The sequence below is a fragment of the Pholis gunnellus genome (genome assembly GCF_910591455.1).
Source record: "Pholis gunnellus genome assembly, chromosome: 4".
In the NCBI taxonomy this organism is placed as follows: domain Eukaryota; kingdom Metazoa; phylum Chordata; class Actinopteri; order Perciformes; family Pholidae; genus Pholis; species Pholis gunnellus.
In genome coordinates, this window is record NC_136530.1 from 23,184,190 (window position 1) to 23,207,983 (window position 23,794).

The window sequence follows — 23,794 nt, forward strand, 5'->3', positions numbered from 1 at the left end:
AAGCCATGCATCGCCAGCACCAGTGAACTGGACACTGCATGTGTCAGTCAGTAACAGTGAGATGTGTTTTTTGAGATTTACGTGCAGCTCTAATAAACAGACTTAAATATTGTCACACAAAACCCTAATATGCAAGCAACGGTGCTTTACTTTAGCAGCACAAAAGATGGCACACCACCGAGATTCTTTTGACATTCTGAGTTTTCGGTTTCTTACAATTTAAAAAAAAAAAGGGGCAAAGGATGACGTCACCGATCACCGTTTGATAATGAAAACAAAACGATGGACATGTTTCAGGACGGGATTGACCCTCAGTAGTGGTGCAGCAGGATTTCTTATTCGGAATATGGCAGTGAAAAAAGAGAGACATGGCAGGACCGTGACGGCCGCTCTAGAGACACATCACACACTTTACAGAGGAGGCTGCTGACACTACACAAACCTACTGAACACAAGCTTATAGACAACAACAACAACAGTCTTCCTCAAAAGTAAAAGTCTACGTATCTAGACAGATATATACGTCTACTGGGTATGACAAAAGGTAATATGTATGATGGAGAAAAACAAAAACACATACACAAAGATGACAGATGGTAGAGGGGAATGTCAAAATAATTTAATAATAGCATGCATGTGTGCAGTGCAGTGCAAAATACAAACAAACAGAAAGAAACCTCAGGAACAGGTACATTCTCCAATAGAAATAACAAAAATGAACAGCGAGGAGATGCAAGGGAAAGTTCCCCGTACAACACACGTTTCTGAGAAGCAGTGGCAGTTTAGTGTCATCTATTAAATGATACCTTAATGTCAGGTAGTCACTCAAAAGAAACTTCAAGGAAAGCATTACTCGCTTGTAATTTTACTTGAACACAAATAATAAAAAAAAGGTGCCACACACAGCAGTTTAACATCAACACATCTTTGGAAATTCATTTCCAGATGTTAGTGTGATTACTGTCTACTGAGAAGCCGAGCAGCGCCTAGTGATGCTATAACTGACGTGGTGAGCCACAAGGTCCAGAGCCGTCTGTGCTTTTTGGCACCAAAGAAGAAGAGCGTCTGGAACCAGAAGTTTGTGTTTCTCAAAATGGCAACGGTTCAATACACAAGAAGCCAAACACATTCATCTTTTACAATAAAGCAAAACGAAAAGCAACACTCGCGGCAACATCTCCTGGGGGAAGGGGTTTATGGGACATGTAGTCGAAGCTTTGAAGAAACACAAGCTTCATCAACATCACTATCAGTGGCATAAAATGACCTCAACGATGGTCAGTGTAACAGTAATTATACCAACAAACCACAATTGATTTGGCAATGATATGTTGATGTTAAAGTCGTATTTAAAGCACCTTCCACTATGTCAAATGATCTATGGCTTGAAAAAGAAAAAGGCCAAAGACTGTTCCACTGCATAAAAGAAATGACAAAAATAATCAAGGAATCTTATTTTTATGTACATAAAAGTGCATTGGTATGACTATGTCACAGGCCTTGTCGCAAGGCAGATTCTTTTTTGACAAATACAATTCTATGATCAGTCTTAATGAAATGTACACTGCTCCCCCCCCTCTGCTGTTGAGTTACCAAAGCCTAAATGCCTTTGCCTGAAGGTAGTTCAGTTGTTTTAAAATGTACAGCTTAGGTTACTTGCTATGATGAAACCAATCTCCATCTTTAAAAGGATATCGATGTTGCAAATTCAAATTTACAACAGCTACACAATCAATGGGTTGAAATGAGAGGAAGCTTTAGCTATGAAAATATGATGACTTCATTTGAATTTGAACTTGTATGTTTAACTAGGTACTGCACTATATCCTTTTTTCTGAAAGAGGGATGGGTATACGCTGGATGTGGGTAAGGTCTAGGGATCAGAGCGGAGGAGAATGGATCTTGCGGGGATAAACTAAACCTTCACTGATGGAGTTTAGGGATAAGAGATGGCTTAGGATTCGGGGTCTAGGAAGGGTCCGTAGATCATACATTACCTGCTGGAGATTGTGCAGCATGTACAGGAGACTCCCCTGTCAGCTGAGGCTCATTTAAGTCTAGATGTAAATCAGCTTTCTTGCTTTCTGAGGGGTTGCTGTGATTTCTGCGCGGCCCTCCGTTGTATTGTTCAGTGTGCCGCAGATCCAGGTGGCACGGGCGCTCCTGGGGAGGGAGGTCTCTGGCGTCGGTGTCCGGGAGGGTGCCGCTGCACTTCCCTCCATCGCCCTCTTCCCGCGTGGGCTCCCGGATCTCTGTGAGGAACACGGAGGATTTGTCTTCCCGTTCCTCCGTCTCTGCACTTGTAAGGTGGCCCGGCAGGTGGTTCTGTTGGTCGCCGGAGGGGGCGCAGTTGGGCCGAGGCGCTGCAGAGTCGGACTCAAAAACGTCACAGGGGGTCGCGTCGTCATCGGGCTGTTGAGGCGGAGTTTGGACGCCGCCCTCCTCTGAGCCCAGCTCCTCGCACTCGTCGACGGAGAGCAACACTGAGCGACGGAAGTTGGAAGAGGACTGGTAGTCGGGCTGGTCGTTCTCCTGGTCCACGCCGTCGTCGTCGAAAGCCAGGTTGACGATCCCCTCGAAGAGCGGCGAGGGCTCAGTTGGCGGCAACGGGCCTGGAATCACCTCAACTTCGGACCGCTCGTCTTCCGTGGCCTCCTCATCTTCGTCCTCCTCTTCCTCCTCGGAAGAGAAGAGCTGCGGGTCGGGCACGCTTTTCACCATCATGGCGGCCTCGACCTCGGAGGGCTCCTCCTCGACGGGAAGTTCGTCTCTATGCAACCAGGAGCGAGGACGCTGCCTTACCGCCTCCTCCTCGCTGGTGGTTTCTGCTTCCCGCCCGCGCAGCCGCACCTCCACTCTCAACCCCGCCCCGCCCTCGTACATCTTCAACTCCTCCGGGGTGCTGGTGTCGCTGCTGCTGCGGCCCAGGAAGTCGTGACAGCGCATGGTGCCGCACTTGGACACGCCCCTGTCGTTGGAGCAGTCGTCGTCCTGCGAGCCTCCTGCGTCGTAGTCCTCCGAGCGGGGCTTGATGTCGTCGGAGGACGTGGTGTGTGTGCTGCCGGACTCGGACTCCGGGCTGACCTGATGGTGGTTGGCGCTCCAGGAGGAGTCCTCTAAGGGAGTGTCGGTGCTTCCCATGCTGCAGGGGGTGTCCACGGGCCGTTCGGTGTCTCTGGGAGAATTTGGGGAGCCGACCTCGTGAGCTTGCCCTCCGCTGATGTGAGCTGGGATGACACCGATCGGAGACTGTTTCACTTTAGTCCCTTCAGTGTGCTTGCAAGTGTCTGCGTTAGCACATTTGCCATGGGGGAGCTTGTGAGCTGCTGGTGCACTCGTAGTGCTTTGTGACAGTATTTCAGTCTTCTGGAGACTCTGCTGAGGGCTTGATTCTAGTTTGAGGCTGAGTGGATCCCCTCCGCTCTGGCTTGTTGGCTGTGTACGGCGTGCTGCAGGCTGGTCAGACAGCGCTACCTCCTTACTTTCTTCACACACCGCGACATCCCCAGTGTTTACAGTTGGTGCAAGCTCGGTTTTACAGTCTGAATTATTACCATTCGCTGCCTCTTTTCCTTTAGTTCCTGATTTCTTGGAGGCAGATGCAGCAGAGGTTTTGGAATGTCCTCCAGATTTCGGAGAAGCTTTCTCTGCAGATGAATCAGTAGTGCTTTTCGGCTTTGGTCCAGACTTGGCAGCTACAGCTGAAGATGGCTTGGAGGAGGCTTGAGAGGCTTTTGGTGGTTTAGCGCTGGATTTAGCCGAGGTTCCAGTCACCGAAGCGTGTTTGGTGATCTTCTTTTTATGAGCTTCACCGGCTGCTTTGTCTGGTGCTGAGGATTTCAACCCGTCTTTGCCGTCTTCTTTCCTGGGAGAGGCTGGCTTTTTCATGGAGGATCCATGCTTAGAGACTAACCCAAAGACAGAACAGGACATTAGGACGTTGCTCCAGTATACTGACAGACATTTGAATGAAGCAGACTGTGAACATCTCACCGTGGTGGTCTGGTGTGCTTCTTCCCTTGGCGTCTACCTTTGCTGCCGTCACTCCGCTGGACGCTCTCTCTGCTGCACCAGTCTTGACTTTGCCACTTTCTCTCGCACTCGACTTATTGGTAGGACTGTGATTGGTTGATCAGAACATACACAAACGACAGTGTGACTACACACATTTTACCAAAAACATCCCAAATAATGAATACCTCTGGCTGACATCCTCGTTAAACAATATTTAGGAGAGGAGTTGTAGGGAAATGAAACCCCAAATAAATATTCGACACCAGAGGGGGGCAGCAAAGCATTTGTCAAGGACAAGCTTCTTAGACATGAGCTGATTATCAATGCAAAGAATTTCAAGTTGTTACTAGTGTCCTTGTGAAGGATGCTGCACCCTGGTTATGAACAAAATATGACTGTAGGAACCGGAGAACAGAGAGCACATTTTGCTGTGTGCACAAGGTTGATGGATTTTCATCATCTGACATCTTAGCGAGTCTACCGAGGACAGTTTGATACAATCTACCTGAGATTGTCACGATAGAAATAATATTACAAGTCAGTATTAAAAGAATTCATAATTTACAAATGATTCGTATCGAGGATAGAGGAGAGTTCAATGTTAGGGTACACAGCTAACTTCAGCACAATGTCATGTGTATTCTCCACAGATGAACACCTGTGCCATCTGTTTCTTTACACAAGACTGCAATCCAACGATGTTTTGTTAGGCTACCAGCTATTTGTTGGCTGACTTGCACGGTTGCTTTCCAGGGAGACTGTTAAATATTGATGTGCTCCCGGGACAGATGGAGTTTGGATGATGCAGATTGCAAAAGGGATATTTTTAACATCTTTGAAGGACAGATGAGATGCTCGTCAGAAAACGCTACGCAGATGCTTTAAAACCTCCTCACAGCCGCACGTGGACTAAAAAAAGCCACCAGGTGATACTGTCATCCTATTTGTCCTACATTTACATTACTGAACATGCAGGAAGGTAGGTTTGTTTTGCTTCCTAGGCCAGGAACGCTTTCCGCTAATGGAGTTGGGTGTATTGGCATTGAGCTCAGATTGCAATTTGGCCTGGCCATGTTAGAACAGCAGTGAGGACGTATGGCACTCAGACTTGTTCCGACTAAACTCAAATCCAGCCTTACAGGCTGCAGTGGGACCGAACACACACACAGTCAAAATAGGCAGTTCGGCTGATTTCAGTCATTTTAGAGTAGGTGACTGCGGTCAAAAGTGCTTTTGTACAATTTAAATTGATTTAGCTTTCCTTCACGATTTTGATTCTCAGGATATATCTTTGGGTTACTTAAACTTTTCTCCTTCTGATATACCTTCTGTATTTTAAGTTCCAGGCCCCGTGTTTATCCTACGAGTTGTTATTGGCCGTATTTTGTCATTTGAACGCAGCCTCTTCCACGGCAATTTTTACTTATAATATATACATATATTTATTAATATATACATATGACATATAGATAATAGTGGAATGCTACACAGGAGTCAGTCTGTATCAGAAATAAGGAATATCTCTATTAATTTCTGAGTATTGTTTATTCAGTTGAATAATGCTCTTTCGTTACTGTTGGTTTGTGTACAGGACCCACAAACATTTGCTGGATTAATCCCTAAACCCTCAAAGAGAATCTCTCAAATCCTCACTTGACTTGAGGCCTTGGGCGGAAAAAAAAACATTTAAGGTAGATCCACCCAATTGGAACGTCCAAGAGGAAGTTGACAAGGACATCACTTAGAGCCTTTTGAAGTTACACCTAGCATTAGCATTTCACCGATTACACAAGACGCAATGAGAAAGCACACCGACTCACCTGCTGATCTTTGCTGTATCCGATTTATGAGGAGGTTTCGTCAGTGGGGATTTGTTCACTGCCTTAGCATGCTGTTTGGGCTTTGCACCTAAAACACAGACAATGAACCACACGCACAACTGTTAATTAGAATCTCAATTTGCTGAAGAATAAACCATAAGATCTTCAGGGTAGCAAGGATACACAGTGAGAGGGGGGGGGATGTGCTGTTAGCGAGCAAGCTCACATCACAGTCACGTAGAAAGTCACTTTCAGGGTGAGGTACGGCGACACATGCTGTCATTGTACGGGCAGGACAGGAAGCTGAGGCCCACTAACATGAGTCTGGGTTGAAGCTCTAAGTGATCAGTCACACGGGTCCTTGTGGGACAGCTGCACAGGCTTTGACCTCTGCTGCTGAGAGTTTCTACGCTGCGCTTTGCTTCCTCAGAACATGAACATTCATGCATGACACTGCCCTCGTCTTTCACAAAGCCCTCTTGGCCATAACACAACATTCCTCATACTAATTAGTCTGCAGGTCCTTTCCGTATTTCAGCTACGGTATTTGGCCCGGAGCGTAATACTTGCCGACGCTAAAGCTCGTCTACTCTGTTGTCCTACATAGTAATTGGCGTCCGTCACGACGATGAAATGTAAAGAAGTCAATAAAGAGAGTGAACCTGGGATGGAGTGGGTGTCGTTGCGAGGGCTGCTGGCACCGTTCTCTGGCGAGGCGCTGCCTGATGTGGATGAGGCGCTGGGCTGAGCGTGGCTGTTGCCAACAGTGCTGTCAGACTTTCCCGTTGAGCTCCTTTGAGCCTTCGCTGCCCCAGTCTGACTTGTAGACGTGCAGCTCGGGGGAGACGTTTTAGGCCTTGCACCGGGGTTTGGCTTCTTTTCCTGCTCTCGAGCGCCATGAGAGCTCCGGGGGCCATTGGCGCTGGCTACGTCCCGCCTGGCCCCCGCGGCTCCTGTGCCATTGACAACCGGCGTGCCAGCTGACGCCGTCTTTGCTTTTGCGGCTACACTGCGGTCCCCCGGCTTCTTCGCATTCTTCGCCTTGGACGTGGGACCGTCTCCCGGTTTGGTGGCTGTCCCCAGTCCATCGGACTTCATGGCTGATGCAGCGCTACGGGAGACTGAAGTCGCGTTTTCGGACACCCTCTGTGTCCTGTGCACAGGAGGACTCTCAGGTGCAGATGAAGGGCATTTTAGTGCCCTCGACTGCAGGGAAAGAAATTTACCAAATTAGTCACGTAACCGTGAGGCAGGATTAATCAGCAAAGACACGGGGCATGGTCATATGGAACTGAATAACATTAGTGCAGATTACCACCAGCCACTGGAGCATAGTACTAGAGAAATGCTGACTAACATCTCCCGAAGATCTCCTCAGTCTATTGAGATCTCTACAGTCTGTGCTAAACATTCGGTTTTTTGTCGACTTGTAACAATTGGTTTCTTACTTTGTGTCATTCTGTGAACTTTTGGTAATGACCTAAACAAAGTGGGAACTCATAATTGCCGGTTAGTGTCGGCGGAACAATGACATCAGGGATTTGTGTCTTGCAGGTTCAAAGAATCAGCACAAAAAGCCTAAAAACAGGCAAAGTTCTTGTTTTGACTGCATCAAACCACTTTGCCAGAGATCTGTAGGAGCTCCACTGCTCGTAACCGCTCGTGCCTAACATGTCGGCAATCCCTCTCTGGATCGCCTCAGGCCGGCTTATTTTAGCTATACATCTGTTTAGAAAGGCCCTGCTGCTAATTCTATACTGTATCTGTAGGTGGGGCTTTTATGACATATGGTCATCACTGTCGGGGATTACACAAACGTACACAGATGTTTCTAAAACTGCATCAAAAGTTCACATCATCAAGCTGAGTCAAAGTCGGAGTTACAAGTCAAATAAAACGTCATTGTGTTTTTGTTTCTGAATGAAAATGAAACCGTAAATAAAAAGATAAATGTTAATGCATGGCTGGATGATAATATTACCTGTGAGCTCGTGAATACAGGCTTTTTGCCAAGTCGTCGATTGTCCCCTTTATCAATGGCATCTGTCAAAACAGGACCGAAGATCAGCCATTAGTCAGTTGGTATGCAAAACAGACTGTTCAAGAATAAAAAAAAAAGATGCTGCACCAATTGTATTTCCAAGATGCTAGAGGATCTATTCTATTCATTCACAAATCCCCATTTCCACACCCTGTGTTTCCCCTTTAGGAAACAAACTAAAATAAATCAATGGGTCGATCAGTCAGGCAAGGACTATTCCAAACAAAGCTCGGCCATTTCTATACTTAATACAGTGCAATTATAGAACCTACTGATTTATTTTATAATCAAAAGCCAATGAGGTGAAATGGACTCTATTTGCTTGTGTTATGTTTGCATGTGAGACCTGGAATCCGATTTCACTGGCAAGAAATGTACCAGTAATAGCAACACGCTGATACCAGCAGCCACATTAATTATTCATGCAGTGAATTTCAACACGTTACAGCAAAGAAAACAGCACATTTATTTGTAACTGTGGAAGCGTCTAGTCATGGTCGGACCCACAAAGACATGAATCCAGCCTTTCACTCCCACCCATGAAAACAAGCATGGCGTGTCTGGTGCATTTACCGCGTTAGCAGACACTCCATCTGGCCAAGACAGTTAAGAAGGTAGCTCACATGAAGCAAAATGTTTAAGAGCTGACTGTGCCAACGGTATATGGGTTAGTAGTAGCCAGGCGGCTGTGTAGAGAGAGGCCATTAAGTATTAAATCAGCCCACAGCGTATGCTCCAAGGGCTTCGGTTCATCTGCAGAGCCACTGCTTCAGCTCCAGGCTGGGGTAGGGGAGGGGGAAAAATACAGACACACCGCAGCATTAATATCCTGCTGTGTCTCATAGCGAGGAGTTCCTCCCTTACCTGCCAGTATCCTCTCTCTGTGTTTGGAGGACAGGGTCTCCCATCCCTGCGTGTGGCGGACGGCGTAAAAGGTCTGAAGCAGGAAGGTCCACAGCCGACTGCGCAGCGTACAAATCTGTTGCCTGAACGGCTGGCGGTAACACGGAGGAGAGAGTGAGTGAGAGAGAGAGGGAGAGAGAGAGAGGGGAAGGAGGGAGGGAGAGAGAGAGCAAGAGAGAGGGAGGGAGGGAGGGAGAGAGAGAGCAAGAGAGGGAGGGAGAGGGAGGGGAGAAGAATGGAAAGGGGTGCGCTAAGGCACAAGCGAATCAGCAGCTGCTTGGAGAACCTTTCACCATGGCAACAAATACCCCTCCCTCCCCCCTCCCCCCTCCGTCTCTGTTGCAGAATCCACTTGAGCTCCCTTGAGCGAAATCAGTGATGTAGGCGGCTGATGCCCATTCTCCCGTTTCCACGCCCGATTATAAAAACAGGGCTAGAAGGCAGGGGAGGAGCCATCTCCACCTCCTCCGCTGCACTGACCACACACACACACACACACACACACACCCAGCAGATACACAGCCAGAGATTAGTGAAGGCCGCTGGCACACGTCACAGTCTCCCTCAGCCTAATCCATTCTGCCTGTACTGTACGGTGGTTACAGGGGTTATGTGCTCTAACTTGTGCAGCCAGGTCCCTTTCTCCTGGAAGTCGGCTCACAGGATTAACCTGTCTGCTCGCACTACACATTTTGTTAGTCTTTAAATCTCTTAACTGTTTTACACACACGATTTAACATTATTCTCACCGGTATTAACAACGCTTAGTTTGAGACTTCGAATGCATCATCTTGATTTCATGCTCAACTACCACAGGCCAACATTTCAATACTTGATGCATCAACTCATAGTTACAGTCGGCTTCCATCTATATTTAAAGACATCGCAGGTGAAGGATGGAGTTGGCAGCTTGGAGAACTGATGCCCTCCGGCATTCAAACAAACAAACGTGCTATAATCAAAAGGCCAACATTTCTAGTTCTAAATAACCGAAACTGCTACAGGTCAAAATTCGGATGACACTTGTGATGATGTTCTTGAGACTCACTGGCTGCATCCTCTGTGTCGTGTGTTGTTAAAGGTAACCTGTGGAGTTTTAGACCTCGACCAGCGATGTGAAGCAGTTTCTCCATGAATGTGTCACTGTTTCGCTTATCTTGTGCACACGCACACACAGGCCTGCCACTTTTTGTATCAGTATCTATTGATAACTGACACTCACAAAATACTCACGGTATACAACGATATATAAAAATGTTAACGGATAATAATGTTCAGTACCATTTGTAATGGAGAGCAAATGAATGTATGGCCGAAGGCCTCAAAACCACCATCATAGAAGCGCTCCTCCACCAAAGCAGAGCAGCGTCAGACCCATTTCACATCCTGGTTAGGAGCAGCGCTGCAAAGTCACGTTGGACAACTCATGCCGACCCATTCAGACCAACCATCAACACATATTTACCCAGAGGTCCTTGCTTTGGTCTGAAATGCCAAGTAAATGTGGAGTTTGCTCTTCCAGAGCTGTATCCAGAATGAAGTAAAGCATATCGTGATAATGAAGATGAAAAAAACATGATGGTTGTTAGAAAAGATGGTCAAGTAGCTCTAGTTGAAGGAGAGAGAGCACACACTTCAGAGCAGAAAGGTAAAGCCGTGTTCACACCTGTAGTTTGGACCACTAGCCCGAGACAAAAAGAAAAAGCACTTTCTCCATTGAATACTAGTCTGTTTTGGGTTCGAATTGACTTACGACCAACAAAGGGTAACTCACCACCTTCTATGTGGCTGTCCAATCAGTGTCTGTGGTAAATGTATTCGATTGAAGCAAGAAATTCCTCAGTGCCCGCTATATTGACCCAGCAGGATGAGATCTGTTGTCCTTCCTGCATCCAGCACCATCTGACGAGACAGTGACGTAGTTGGATGAAAGGAAGAACTACAAACAACCTCAGCTTGAATCTGTGTAGCCAGGCTCTAAATGCTGCTCAAAAACAGTTGTTTGTCTAATTCATACTGCTACATGTGGGCCCTGCCGACACAGCTCCACAAGCAGGACAACTCCGCTTTCTGGTCAATAAAGCAACGCACAGAGAAATGCATTTCCTCATGGACTACATGTACCATCCCTCCAGGCATTCCAGAGATATCCCGTTCACGAGGATGGACACAAAAAACACGCATCTCAAGGTCCAATTACTAGCTTTTTACAGAGGTTCCAACAGCATCTTACAGTCTTCTCTGAGAATCCCACAATTGTTGAATCAAGTCAGATAGTTGGAGTTACTTTGTCCAAACGTCGTACCTTGAGGAAGATCATTAGCAGCAGTTGAAAGCTCGGGCAAAAGCTAGTAAGTGAATATTGAGTTTGCTTAGAAGCAGACCACATGTCACCTTTTCAGGCAGTTTTAGTGCACTCGTTTGGTCAGAATTCAGGCTACATCGACTCCGTTCTCACTGGTCTTAATGAACAGGACTAAATGGGACCAGAACTACACAGTTCAGATGTGAGCACAGCGCATTAGCCTCAGTGGGATGTCTGATTTTGAAAAGACAACTGGTTCAGTACAGAGAATGTGCTTCATTTCACCTCCTCTTGTTTCTGCCCCCCGTCCTCTTCCATGTCATCTCCACACAGATAGTGCACAGCAGCGAAAAGATCACAGCAGTTGTCAACAGCCACATCTTCTCTGATGGCCGAACACAGCTTCTTCAACAACGTGGGCTCACGGGTGAACTCTTCCCTCTGTAATGGAAGGTAACAGACACTGGAAAAACCCCGTAGAAACCAAAGCCCAATCCGTCCCCAGGTCATCCAGAGAAAGGAGAGTGCATTAGCACGACTGCACCGCCGCCTTACCCTGCAGAGGTCCTGGAAGGCCTGAGTGTGGATGACTATGGGGAGATGCTGGACGATGACATGCAGGCTCTCCTCCTGCAGCTCTGTGGCGAGACTCCTCACCTGTTGGGCCCACTTGACTTCCGGGAGGCTGCCAATCAACTGCTCGGTGCCACAGAGCATGGTCACCGCGTTCTGCACAGTCTAAAATGGAAACGTCTATTAGCTAAAGAAACTCTGGCAGAGGTGCAAACACAGAATAAAGAATGAACACAGCCTGATATTAAAGCACTCTCTTATCTCTGCCCGGGACCTATTGATTGGTGGAGGGAGTCCCAGAAATGCGTAATGGTTTCTTGGCCGCCTCTGAATCTTAATACTTGCCAAGAGCGAACAATAGTACATTTGTCTTGCTTCACTCACAGAGTGCACCCCAACTCTTTGATAGTGATGAAAGACAGACTCGAGATTCAATTATCCATTACAAGGCTGGATCACTCTGCATCCACGTCGTATTCCTAAATGAGTCCGTCTTTAATAACTGACAATTTAATAAAGGTCATGTTTGATTGGATTACGTTTGGAGTTCCTTCCTGTGGAAAAAAAACCCCTCTGGAGAATGGGTTGATGATATTTGTGCAATTACATGAACACAGTCCTGCTGATGAGTCCGGGAGGGAGGAACTCACCATGGTCTCAGTTACCGCCGTTAGACAGGCTCCGTGGAGCTCCGGGGACAAGAGGGAGAAGTTCCTCTCGCACCAGGTCTTCACAAAGTGATCGGCGACCCACCTGGAGACACACATTGTGGAGAGTATCTGTAGATCATTGCCTTTGGGTCTCTGTAACAGGAGCGTTTGGTTTCCGGGCAATTTGACTTTTTCCACCTTAAAATCAGTCAAAACGAACTCCCGGAGGCCCTTTTCTACGTCTCTGCAGTGTCAAACCGAGGAGACTCGGTCGGCAGAGCTTTGCTCGAGGGACAAACGGAGCGAGTGAGGATGAGAAGGTCAGTAACGCACTGCTGCACAGAGCAGCGCAGCTTCCATTCACCGTCATACTCGCATGACTCATCAAGACTCAGCAGAGACGCAGAGACCCCCCCCCCCAACCACCACCCAAATCAGGAGCATGGTTTGCCTGCAGAAGAATCAGCTGCAGGAGAACTCAAAAGGAAATGTTCTCAGTTTGTCGCACACAAATGAATCGGAAGGAAATATAAAGACATGACAGCATATAGGTTTCCAGTTATATCTCACGTTATAACGCAACACACTAGTGTCTATGAAGTATTGTTTCCTGAACAGCAACCTTTACAGATTGCCTGAACTCTGATTCACTTCGTTTAAATACGGCTCACATAAAACAACACGAGTCAATCAAGACGTGTGAGAAACGTATGCAGATTTTTCTTAAGAGTAATTCATTTTATAAATCACAAATATTGACACATTTTTGCTCCGCAGAGCGGTGCATTGAATCACATTAAAGCAAACTGCATTACACAACTAACCCTGAGCGACTTAATAACACAGAAGTATGAACCCGCATGCTGGTTACCTAGCAACAAGATGCTGATGTAACTTGCAGTGGTGAGAACGGTGACAGGTTAATGTGTTACCCTGATTTTGGGAGCATTAATAAAAACGTAGTGACTTTTCCAAATGTTTACGTACATCATTTTCCATCTGTAACACATTTCTAGGAAAGCAAGAACAGACACTCACCTCTTACACAGCGTGTGGAGGTTCTGAAGGCCTAAGGCGTGCGTGAGCGACAGACACTCGAGAACCGTTTTCTGAACCCCGTCGATTGGCTGCCGAGAAGAGAAAAACAGCATCACTATTGACACTGAGCATGCAGGCGCCATGTGAAACCAACGAGTGTAAAGCCAAAGGAATGAAAAAGGGATTTGTTCTCTGTGTCTTCAGCTGTGATACTCCACATACTGCTCTGTCACTGTTGTTGTGGACTACAAAGGGATCACTGCGCTGAAGAGATCTGATGTGCGATGATACGATTATAGAGAAGAGAAATATTAGAAGTAGGAAAAGTCAAACTATCATTTAGAATCAGTAACATGTGATGAGGTGCGCATGCTGTGTGGATCACATCAAACACTCTGTTGACAGCTGACTGAAGGTCAGCCTATCAGGTAGGGGTGCATTGGTCCAACCTAAACTCTAGTGCTCTCTTTCACTAGATCTCAACTAGATCTCACTAACTCACTGGAATAACTTATATGTAAGGTAACTTGAGGCCAGGGATTATTGTGGTGCAACAAAACTAATTCTGTGGCCCGCTGTGATTAAATGAATGTAACTGAATTATTTTAATGGCTTTGACAAACAAAGAAGAACTGGACCGGTCAAATCATGGCAGACACCCGATGAGGTCGTATTGGCCCAAATTTCAAGCCGTGTGGAATGAACCGGTTCTCGCTTCATAAACTCAGGCCCAAGTGCATTCAACAGATCTCCCAGAGTACAGGAAACACGCAGCTGTAATGTGTAAGAGCGATGTTCACGGAGGCCTGAAATCTTTTCATCTGGTTACATGCTGCGGTGGCATATCAAGCCTAATATGATTCATGTTTGTGTTTAGGTAGGCACACTTTAAAAAGTGCAATATGAAGTCCTAGTATAAATTACAAATTTGTGTGGATATTGAAAATAACTATATTGAACATATTGGAAAAATCTAAAATGCAGCAGACGTGAACCTACCTGACACACAGTAATAATAAACCTATGGAATCCCTCGTTTCTCCTCTCATATTCACTAGTGCTCCTGATGTATAGCTGACCTTGGGGAAGAAGCGGCAGTAGTCCCGGGTCAGAACCATCTCCACCACATCTTTCAGTCCCTCTAAACCCAACATGTCTGCTGCTAACACCACCTGACTATGGGACAGGAGACACCAAATACAGATCAGGTTGTATTCTATGGCTCTGTATTCACATTTTGGACAGTCTGCTCAAATACAGCACCTGGCACTGGCTCCAGGTGGCAGATCCACTATGGCCCCATACATGAACTGGAGCAGGATCTCCATCTCATCTGGCCCTAAACTGGAACAAAATAATGAGTTTACAAGTCATATTCCTCATGTTAACATACAGAATTGTCCCCGAGCACAGTCTAATGTTATCTCGGTCAATCCAGGCACACAGTGTTTTATTGTCTATACTGGGAACACGACTGAGGATGCTGTAAACAAAAGCCATATATCATGCAGCACTCGAGCCATGTGACTGCAGCCCGAGGTCCACTTCACAGGATCCCCCCCCCCGCACGTCAACGCAGCAGCTCCTCACTCTGACAGCCGAGTCTTCCCCCGTTACCCTCAGATCAGCAATGCTGAGGCAGGTGACACGTCTCTCCCTGGAGGAAAAAAAATGGGCCTCATTTGCCTTTCCCCCACTGTGAAAAGAGACTGCGAGACCGGCGGTGGTGGTGGTGGTGGTGGTGGTGAGGGGTCGGGGGGGGGGCTCTTCAGCAGGCAGTGGATGAGAAGACGTTTATGTGCCTCGCACAGGAAACGTTGCAACCTTGCTTGGTAAAAAAATCAAAGCGAGCCATTTGCAATTCCACCGGCAGTGGGTGGCTGTGTGAGTGTGGAGTTCAAACATGGCATTGTGAGTGAACCCCCCCCCCCCCCTGCCCCGCCCCCACACTGTACGGAGCCACCTCTGTAGCGAGGCCTGAATAATGAATGCGGCACATGCAGCAATTCAGCCGTGTCGTTCAGGAATGAAATATAGCCCCGCTCGAACCAGGAGCGGAGGTGTTATTATCGATCCATGTGACCGGCTGCATGACGATGCTGACGCGGCAGTCTTACCCTTGCAGAGTGATGCACTGTCTGGAGCTCTCCATCCAACTCCCGCTCAGCATGGCTCGGAAGTACTGGGACCGCGCACACAGGATCGCCCTAGAAACCCATTAAAGCAGGCAGTGGCATGTCAGATCCACCCACCGTTTTAATATTTCACATGTCATCTGGTGGGCTTGTGTGCGCTTAAGTGGCTTTGAAGTGACACAAATATAGTGTGTGTGTTCTGTGGTCTCTGGAGACGGTGTATTTTTTTTTTATGCCCGGCATCTGAAGATTGTACTGTCAGATATGGAAATAGAGTACTTAATTAGCTTCAATAAAGAATAAGGCTGCTGATATTCTAAATCACATGAAAATCAAAAGTGATCCCTCTAACAAGCAGTGTGTGTGTGTATCAAAGCATGAGGTATCTTATTGCTCTGGAGCTCCGAAAGCTATTACACACTCAATGAGCCGTTGAACCGAAGCACAGGGTGACATAAATATGACACTGTTGCTCAACACAAACACTGTCCTGCTGCCAGAAACACTTACCAGGATGCCAAAAAGTGGAATCAGCTGCAGCTGATTAAAGCCCCCAGCATATGCACTACGTCCTCCTGTCTGAGGAAAGTTAGCTAGAAATGACGGTGCCCATCTGTTTTAGGAAACGACTTAACTTAAACGATGTATGTTTGTGCCCTTTTGTAAGTGTACATGTAAAGGTGGAGAATGTCTTTCTCTTGATACATCCTTCTACTTTCTCCTTTCTCAGCTGAAACAGTTGTGTGTGTGGCTCGGTTCGTTTGTTTCCCCATTTACAGAGCCAGTGCTGTGTATGAACACTAAATTAATTTGAAGCATACAGTCTATTGGGTTAGAATCACTGACTCCACCTTCAAGTGTTCAGCAGGAACCAAAGGGCTCCAGGCTGAGAGCCACAAACAGGGTAGGTCCATCCTAACGTACTGTGAGAGCCACAAACATATCGGTGCTGTTACATAGAATAACATGCAGAATATGGCCAGCCTTATCATCTTTGAATACTGTAATGGAAGTCAGTTGGACCCCTCTCTGTTCCCCCCATGAATTCTTCCAGCATAACTCATTAAGATGGTCTACAAACCTGCTGATCCTGTTTTACTGCCGGGTGTAACACCGTGTGACTTCATAAAAAGGAGTTAATAATACGTCATGTGTTATAATGTGTCATTTTTACATCAAGATTGTGTTATAGACCGTGGAAGTGTCCGATATATTTTCCTTTACTTAAACTGAGGAATAGTTAACTACATGGTAGATCAGCCCGAGGCAATACTGACAAACCTGACAAGTTCAGACCAATAACTTGTATCCATACAGAAGAACTTCATTCAGGTATCAATATCAGAGCTATGAGAAAATAATGTGTAATGCCCAACATTCATTTAACATTCAAAAGAACTCAAGATTATAACCTCATGAAGCGATAATAAATCCTATTCTAATATATTGATATCATATTCAATTCTTTGCTATGCTCTACTTTCTATGATGTGTAGCCAATAGATCCCTTTCTTAGTAAGATGAATGAATCAACGTTGAGATTTCTTCTACAAACACAGATTAGGTTTTTATTTGTATTATTAGAAATTTCTATAGGAGCAAAAAAAGGAAACCCTCAGTGCACATTTGTTATCCGTCCTGGGTTATGGTGACTTTCTGTACATGTATGCATCAAACGGTTGTGTCAACCAAACCACCGGTTGTATGGTTTGATTGCTAGTATCATCAACACCCTTAATCCGCCTGTTCTGTTCGGCTTATGGGCAGGGATCGATCACAAAGAAAGTTACTGAAAAGATATTTGGAAACACTCGCATCAGGCATTCAAACCCATGTTCTTGTGCTCTTGTGCTCTTGTGTTCTTATGCTCTTGTGTTCTTGTGCTCTTGTGCTCTTGTGTTCTTGTGTTCTTGTGTTCTTGTGCTGTGTTACGTTATTGCGTTTCAGGCGTCAGGCTGGAGAAGCCCTGATTCAGTCTCCGGGTGCAGCGCCTCACACTTTGCCGTTCAAAAGATCACTGCTGCAGAGCAACCAAAAAGAATAGCCCAGCTTCCTCTCTCTGACAAGCTCTCGCTGGCTGCTCCCCTGAGCACGAGCTGGGAGAAACCTGTCTCCATGGTTACCAGCTGCTGGTACCACCTCTGCATCACTGAGTGACCACCCAGCGCTGAGAGTGCGACCTCTGTGGTGCTTTACATCTGGTGGACGCGAGCGTGCTCTCACCATGCCTGCAGCCTATGATGATGACCAGACGTATGAATGAAACGGCTGAGAGGCCACCAGAAGAAGCTCTACCTGTGGCAGGAGAAGACCTGCTCCGCTACCTGGATGGTGATGTCACACTGCTCCCCCCTCTGGTACAGATCCAGCAAGTCAGCTCCGAGGCCCGAGGCCGGCTCAAGAGCAGCGTCTGGAGGGAAGTTGAGATGGATCATGAGGAAGGGGGGGGGGGGGGTGACGAAGAGAACGTGTGAGACACATGACACGGGTATTCGTGTGTGTGTGTGTGCGCGTGTGTGTGTGTGTGTGACAAAGCAGCGGAGGCTCTCACTAAAACACTAAAAATACGACAAAGTGAACAAAAAGGTTTAAAAGTGTCCATTGTGCGGCCATGCTGCAATTAGCGGTAGCGGCAACAGGGATCCAAATGAGATTAGCTCCTAAATGGATTACTGCTGAGATAACATGATGTGATGAGGGGAGGGAGGGGCCACATAACCCAGAATAAACCCTCTGTGGAAAACGCTGCTCGTCTGTTTACCTGAGTCATAGGAACTATGAAGGTCCGCCGGGTCGGGAACAGGCGAGGTACTTTCTGGTGCTGAGCCCTCCACGTCTGGGATTATTTCAGACGAGCGCGTGCTCTGGTCTGCTGTGTACAGGCGCCTGCGGGGGAAGGGGGGGGGGGGGTATAAAGGTTAATTAAAACTAGGCCTTCACACTTATTTTGAGTTACAGTCTCATGTGATGTAATGTGACTTCAGTGACACAAGAGTGCAAGCCACAAGGAGCTGAGCAGGATTTTCTATTTAACCTCAGTGTTTCATTGAGTGACCAGCAATCCTCTAAAATGACTTACTAACTGTGACAGTGCATTTGCCACGAGTACTTCTGAAATATGCCGCAGCATCCCGGCACGTTCTGCCAAATAAATCGGGCACCAAAAATGTATATTGTTGCCAAATTTGACTGGAATCGTTACTAGCTGCTTTATTAAATTTGGAGGCAACCTCCAGGATTGGGATATCGTCATCAATTAATCTGTGGATTCTGTTTTGTTTAAATAATGGATCAATCATTTTGTTAATTCTCCAGAGCACAAGTGGATTCAGATTGCGTGTTTGGTCCGACCAACAGTCCAAGAAGATATTAAATTCATATAAAACACAGAAGAGCAGAATTAATCAGATCACCAGCAGCAAAGACACTCAAACAAATAAGTTATTGTCAGAATAGTTTCAAATCAATATTCTGGTGATTGTCGAACCGATTCATGAAAAAAGGAATCTAACTAAACGAATCATTTTAATAGGATACCTGTGCATAAATACGTATTACATGGAAACCTGAGCTGTGGTGTAAAAGGAGCTCTGAACAGACTCTTAGACTCATGACAGTGAGACCAAACATGACGACTCTTTCTTCTTGTCCTGATTATAAACAAAACTAAACTAATTTCCCCCTGGGGATGAATAAAGTATACATCTATCTATCTATAAACTGCTAACGAGACTCTGAGGGACCGCTCTGCACAACCTCGATGAAAACGGCTCAGCTAGCATTTTACAGATGACTATAAACACTGATACACTTCAGGATGTGTGCGACTCAACACCGACATGAAAACGAGACACATTGTAGAATGGCTGCAGCGTTTGTGACGCCCGTTGAAAACAGCAGCAGATCCTGCAGATTAAAGACGGAGCGCATGGCGCCCTCTGTCAGAGAGTCTGTGAAAGTGTAACACAAGAGATAAATGGTGCCTCTGCACGGCCCCTCCTAGAGAGCACATGCAGAGTTGTTGCTTCACGTGGAACTATTCAGCGGTATTCAGCAAAGCTATTACTGCTATTACTGGCAAAAATAAATCGTCGAAAATGCTAAAAATGTATTTAACATTTGACCCACCCACGGCCTACCTGAGGAAATCCTTCAACCCGGACAGCTCATAGCCGGACAGATGGACAGCGGAGGGGTCTTTGTGCGTCTGTCCCTGAAGGACATGAGGAGCTCTGGCCAACAGCACGGCTCTGTGAGCCTGAAGCGAGCCGGACCCAGCGTACAGACAAACATCCGCCTCCAGCTCCTCCTGCAGCAACCTGGGGAAACGCATCAAAACACTTTATTAGGAGCAATGTCCTCAAAATTCTCTTTTACTAACTGATTAAAAGGGAAAAAAAGCATACATGCACACCATCAGTGGGAATCATTGCCATTGACTAGAGAAAAAACAATACAACACAAACTATGTTTGGAGCCAATTTGGCCAAATGTACACAATAAATAAGAGTTGTTGTGATAGCGATACCAGTACTGGAAATGCCTGCGGCACAGCCTGAAATGCTGGATTGGGTATTTAATGTACATTTAAAAGCCAACATAGAAACAAAGAGCTTCTTATCCAACCTCTAACATCTACGAGGCCTATTTCTCCACTTCAGACCGACACGAGCACAGTCCTGAGGCAGTCCGCTTCTTCTTCTCCATCATTATCTCTCGTCCCGCCTCTATGACTGATCTGGGTGACCCAGAAACCAGTCCGCTAACGGCCAACAGGGCGGTGTGAGATTTGCGTGATGCGATGCCCATTACTGTACACATCTGATGAAAAGTGCCCGAATTGATGAAGCACCGGTGCAACAAGCAGACTCACATCCCTGTCAACTAAAGCCCAACAAACTGCTGCAAAGATCCCCGTCAGCTTGTTTCTGGTGAGTCATCTGTGAGGTTTACTGTGACGTTGCTCTATACGCCAGGTTTTATATTCCAGATCCACTGATCCTACTATTTGAGGGGAATCCCCCCCTCGCCTATACTAATATGTAACAAAGGTATCTTACATTTTCTAAATTCTAGGATGTATTTTGAGACTTAAGAGCTGATTATTGCACATAATTAAAACCTGAACGGATTCGTCTCATTTCTCCCAGTTAGTGAGTTGACATGTTTTTATGCTGTCAAATGTGTGTGTGGCATTTTTCAACTCTTCTGCAGTTTTCTACAGGATTCCTGACATTTGAAAGCAGTTTGACAAAAATAATCTTAAGTCACAGTCCTTACTTAAAGCTTACTTAAAAGTGTTCAACTACATCTCGCAGTCTTTCTCAGCAGAAGTTCACATAATATAAATTAGTATTTAAAGCAATAAAAAGAAGTAACGGTATTTTAAAATGTAAAGAATAAATTTCTATGACAACTAAGGAAACTCCATCCTTTGAGATGTGTGTTTATGTTGCACTTTAATGAAGTTAGAGGACTCACAAGAGAGAGAATACACAGATTAAAGCAGCAGCAGAGGCCGGGATGTCCTGACTCTTTGCCTCTGAAGGATCATGCTCTCGACAGTGTTTACAATTTGATGGCATCTCGCGGTGGGGTTACAGACCTTTCCAAGACTGTGGTAACATGAGCCACAGAGTGCAAAGCCGTGGTAACGCCACTCGCCTCACTCAGAGACCATCCTCACCATAATGACACAATTTAAGGAGCAACGGACTCTGACGGCGGCACCACGGTTTGGCACACTGCGGCTCACGTTACCGCGGTTTCACAATCACTTCGGAGAACTACGGTGGCCTTGAGGGAACGTAAAAAAAAAAAAAGCACAAGACTTTCTGTAGAGCCAGTGTTCGGTTTGTCCGTACTGGGCTAAAAAAAAAAAAAAGACACAAAAACTGTGTCAAGTACTACACTTAATGACTGAAATTGGTGAATCGCCCCTTTAAAAAAATTAAAAGTGGCAATTCAGTAAAAATTTTATTTGTCAAACTTGTTTTATATGACAGTGATGATCCTGATCACACTGGATGAACCAGCTGGTCTTTAAACCAGTTCAGTACTGACTGGTTGATGGCAGGCCATTCACAGTTTTTTACATTTCACAGCCCTGCGTTGCTTTGAGCACAGTGGTAAAACTTTAAGACATTCGCCAATGATCAATGTTTTAAACCGTGCTTTTGCAGTCGAGTGCGTACTGTCACACGCCTTACCTGTCAAGGTCTGCAGATAAAGCAGATGATAAACATCTCCTCAGCTGCTCTTTGTGTCTGCGCTCTTTGGCCTGGAACTCTCTCGCAGCCTCTGTGGTGATCATGGTTCACTGGGTTCTCTGAAACAGAGACAAGACAGACACATGTCAACTCAACGAGTAGCATGAATAAATCACAGAGGCATGAAAAGGAAAATCAAAACATACACATACTGCTGGAATATAACAAGCCATGTATGATGCAATTTAAGGCTTTTCTATTTAACTTGACCAGACTCCCCGAGGTGACACGAGATGATTGGCTCTGCTGTGAGGGGTGCAACACAATCTCTCACCACACACACTGACTCACGTTCACCAGCAGTACAACCCAGAGAGGCGCTGTTTACCGATTTGAAGAAAATCACTTGAAATGGGAAGGGATGACCTCGGCAAACCCGACACGAATTCAGTTACTATTATGTGTCCAATAAAACGATTTAACAGTAGCGTTAACGTTCCGAATAAAACGAGAATAATAGCTAAAATATTAGAAAACCAGCTTCCCCTTATCTTCCAGGAAAAGCACTGACAACATCACTAAGACTAACCAGCTTCCCTCTATTTTCATATTAGTTTAATTTATTACAAAATAAAACACCCTCAGCCACACTCGTACAAACACAACGTCACCTCTGCTTACACGTGTATTGTTCTTGTTCTCTGCCCGACACGTTCTGTGCTGTGAGCTGAGTGACATCACTCTTATTTTCCTCTCGTAGCTAGCATGCTAGCGCTAGCTAAAATGGGCTAACGTTACCGCTAGTAACACTAGTCAGTTATTTTCTTGACCTTTAACCCCTGAATGCCCGCTGACATAAATGGACCGGTAGAAATGAATTGTAGCAAATGTCAGTCCTTAAGTGTGAGGTCCTGTAACGAGCTTGAGTATCTCCATTAACGGGCTGACCCACTGACCGATGTTGTTGACATCGCCGCTGCACGCTGTTCGCCACCCGCTAGGATGGGATTCGCAAAACGCAGGAGGAGTGGACAAGTCGTCACACCCGGAAGCTGCGGCACATGCGCAGTGTAAACGAGGGCGGTGCCGTGCCCATGTGGACTCAAGTGATGCGTTCAGGTGCTGACACTAACATCGAAATTCTAACTAACTTTTCAAAATGAACGCCTCTGGTCTGCACGGTGATAATGAGAAGGTTGTGTGATGTATCCGACCTATCTCATAGAACACCTCACGTTATAACTAAGACTACATCGTAGAATCGGGGCAGCAATGCCACTCAGATCTGAATTGATCAGTAGGCCTATTTTTGCAGTTAATATTTAATTTAGCTTTAATTTTAATTTTTTTCGATGATATTTTGTTGTTGCGTAAAAGCTACACTGTAAATAGACAACTTTATAGTAGACTATAATTGCCAAGCCTTTTAATAAAAACAGTGTCCCACAAGCTTACATTTCTGTCTCATTCATGTATTTATGAATGTAACAAAACAAGCAAACATCCTATTAAAAAAGCTAATGATAATAATGCTGATGCTTATAAAGAGGAAATAATTTCTCCGCTCCAATCTGTATGATATTCATAAGTTTTTTTAAAAAGGTAAAATACTGACCTGAAAAATATGTGCTGGTACCAATATTTCCGACTGCCGGTGAAGGCAACAAAAGAGCTTGCCCCTGACTGGCGCAGATGTCATTGGCCTCTCCTGCATCACTGCTCTTAACCTCTGATGTCAGTGCAAATGTAACTGCAAATGTTTGAATCAGCATTAAACAAACAGAAGTCAATTCTGGTTGGACAGTGAGATCTACTGCAGAGCAATTTGGTGCAATATTGATTTTACAACTTTCTTAAGGCATACTAGAAACGAATGGGTCCAATAATAGTTAATTCACTAAAGCTTTGTAAATCATAGAATAAGCCACTAATAAGGAAAACAATCTAGAATTGTTTATTTTGTTTCTGCTGGTTTGAAACAGGCATAATCATGCATTGCCTGAATAGTCTCTTCTCTAAAAAGCTCAGCAGCTTTTAGAGAAGAGACTAAAAGCTGTGTGTGTGTGTGTGTGTGTGTGTGTGTGTGTGTGTGTGTGTGTGTGTGTG

At 45.7% G+C, this 23,794-nt stretch overlaps 1 protein-coding gene across 1 annotated transcript; it reads right to left on the reverse strand.

The window, feature by feature from the left end:
* Positions 1-607: 607 nt before the first annotated feature.
* btbd8 (BTB domain containing 8) lies at positions 608-22,672 on the reverse strand. Its single transcript, XM_079157310.1, has 18 exons — positions 22,370-22,672; positions 21,689-21,807; positions 19,619-19,798; positions 18,241-18,365; positions 17,775-17,889; positions 15,462-15,551; positions 14,608-14,688; positions 14,424-14,520; positions 13,345-13,433; positions 12,307-12,409; positions 11,639-11,821; positions 11,369-11,524; positions 8,740-8,869; positions 7,816-7,877; positions 6,497-7,040; positions 5,835-5,922; positions 3,994-4,118; positions 608-3,908 (listed from the first exon to the last, which is right to left on the reverse strand). Exons 2-18 carry the CDS (start codon positions 21,790-21,792, stop codon positions 1,987-1,989), a joined length of 4,194 nt encoding a protein of 1,397 aa, XP_079013436.1. The 5' UTR covers positions 21,793-21,807; positions 22,370-22,672; the 3' UTR covers positions 608-1,986.
* Positions 22,673-23,794: the final 1,122 nt, after the last annotated feature.

What these genes read in the sequence shown, in the direction of transcription:
- btbd8 (XM_079157310.1), bottom strand. Translation starts at nt 21,792, where the DNA reads ATGATCACCACAGAGGCTGCGAGAGAGTTCCAGGCCAAAGAGCGCAGA. An exon ending in CTCCACACGCTGTGTAAGAG is followed by an intron (nt 12,410 to 13,344) that starts GTGAGTGTCTGT and finishes GTGTGTCTCCAG; the next exon opens with GTGGGTCGCCGATCACTTTG. An exon ending in CGGCGGTAACTGAGACCATG is followed by an intron (nt 11,822 to 12,306) that starts GTGAGTTCCTCC and finishes TTTCCATTTTAG; the next exon opens with ACTGTGCAGAACGCGGTGAC.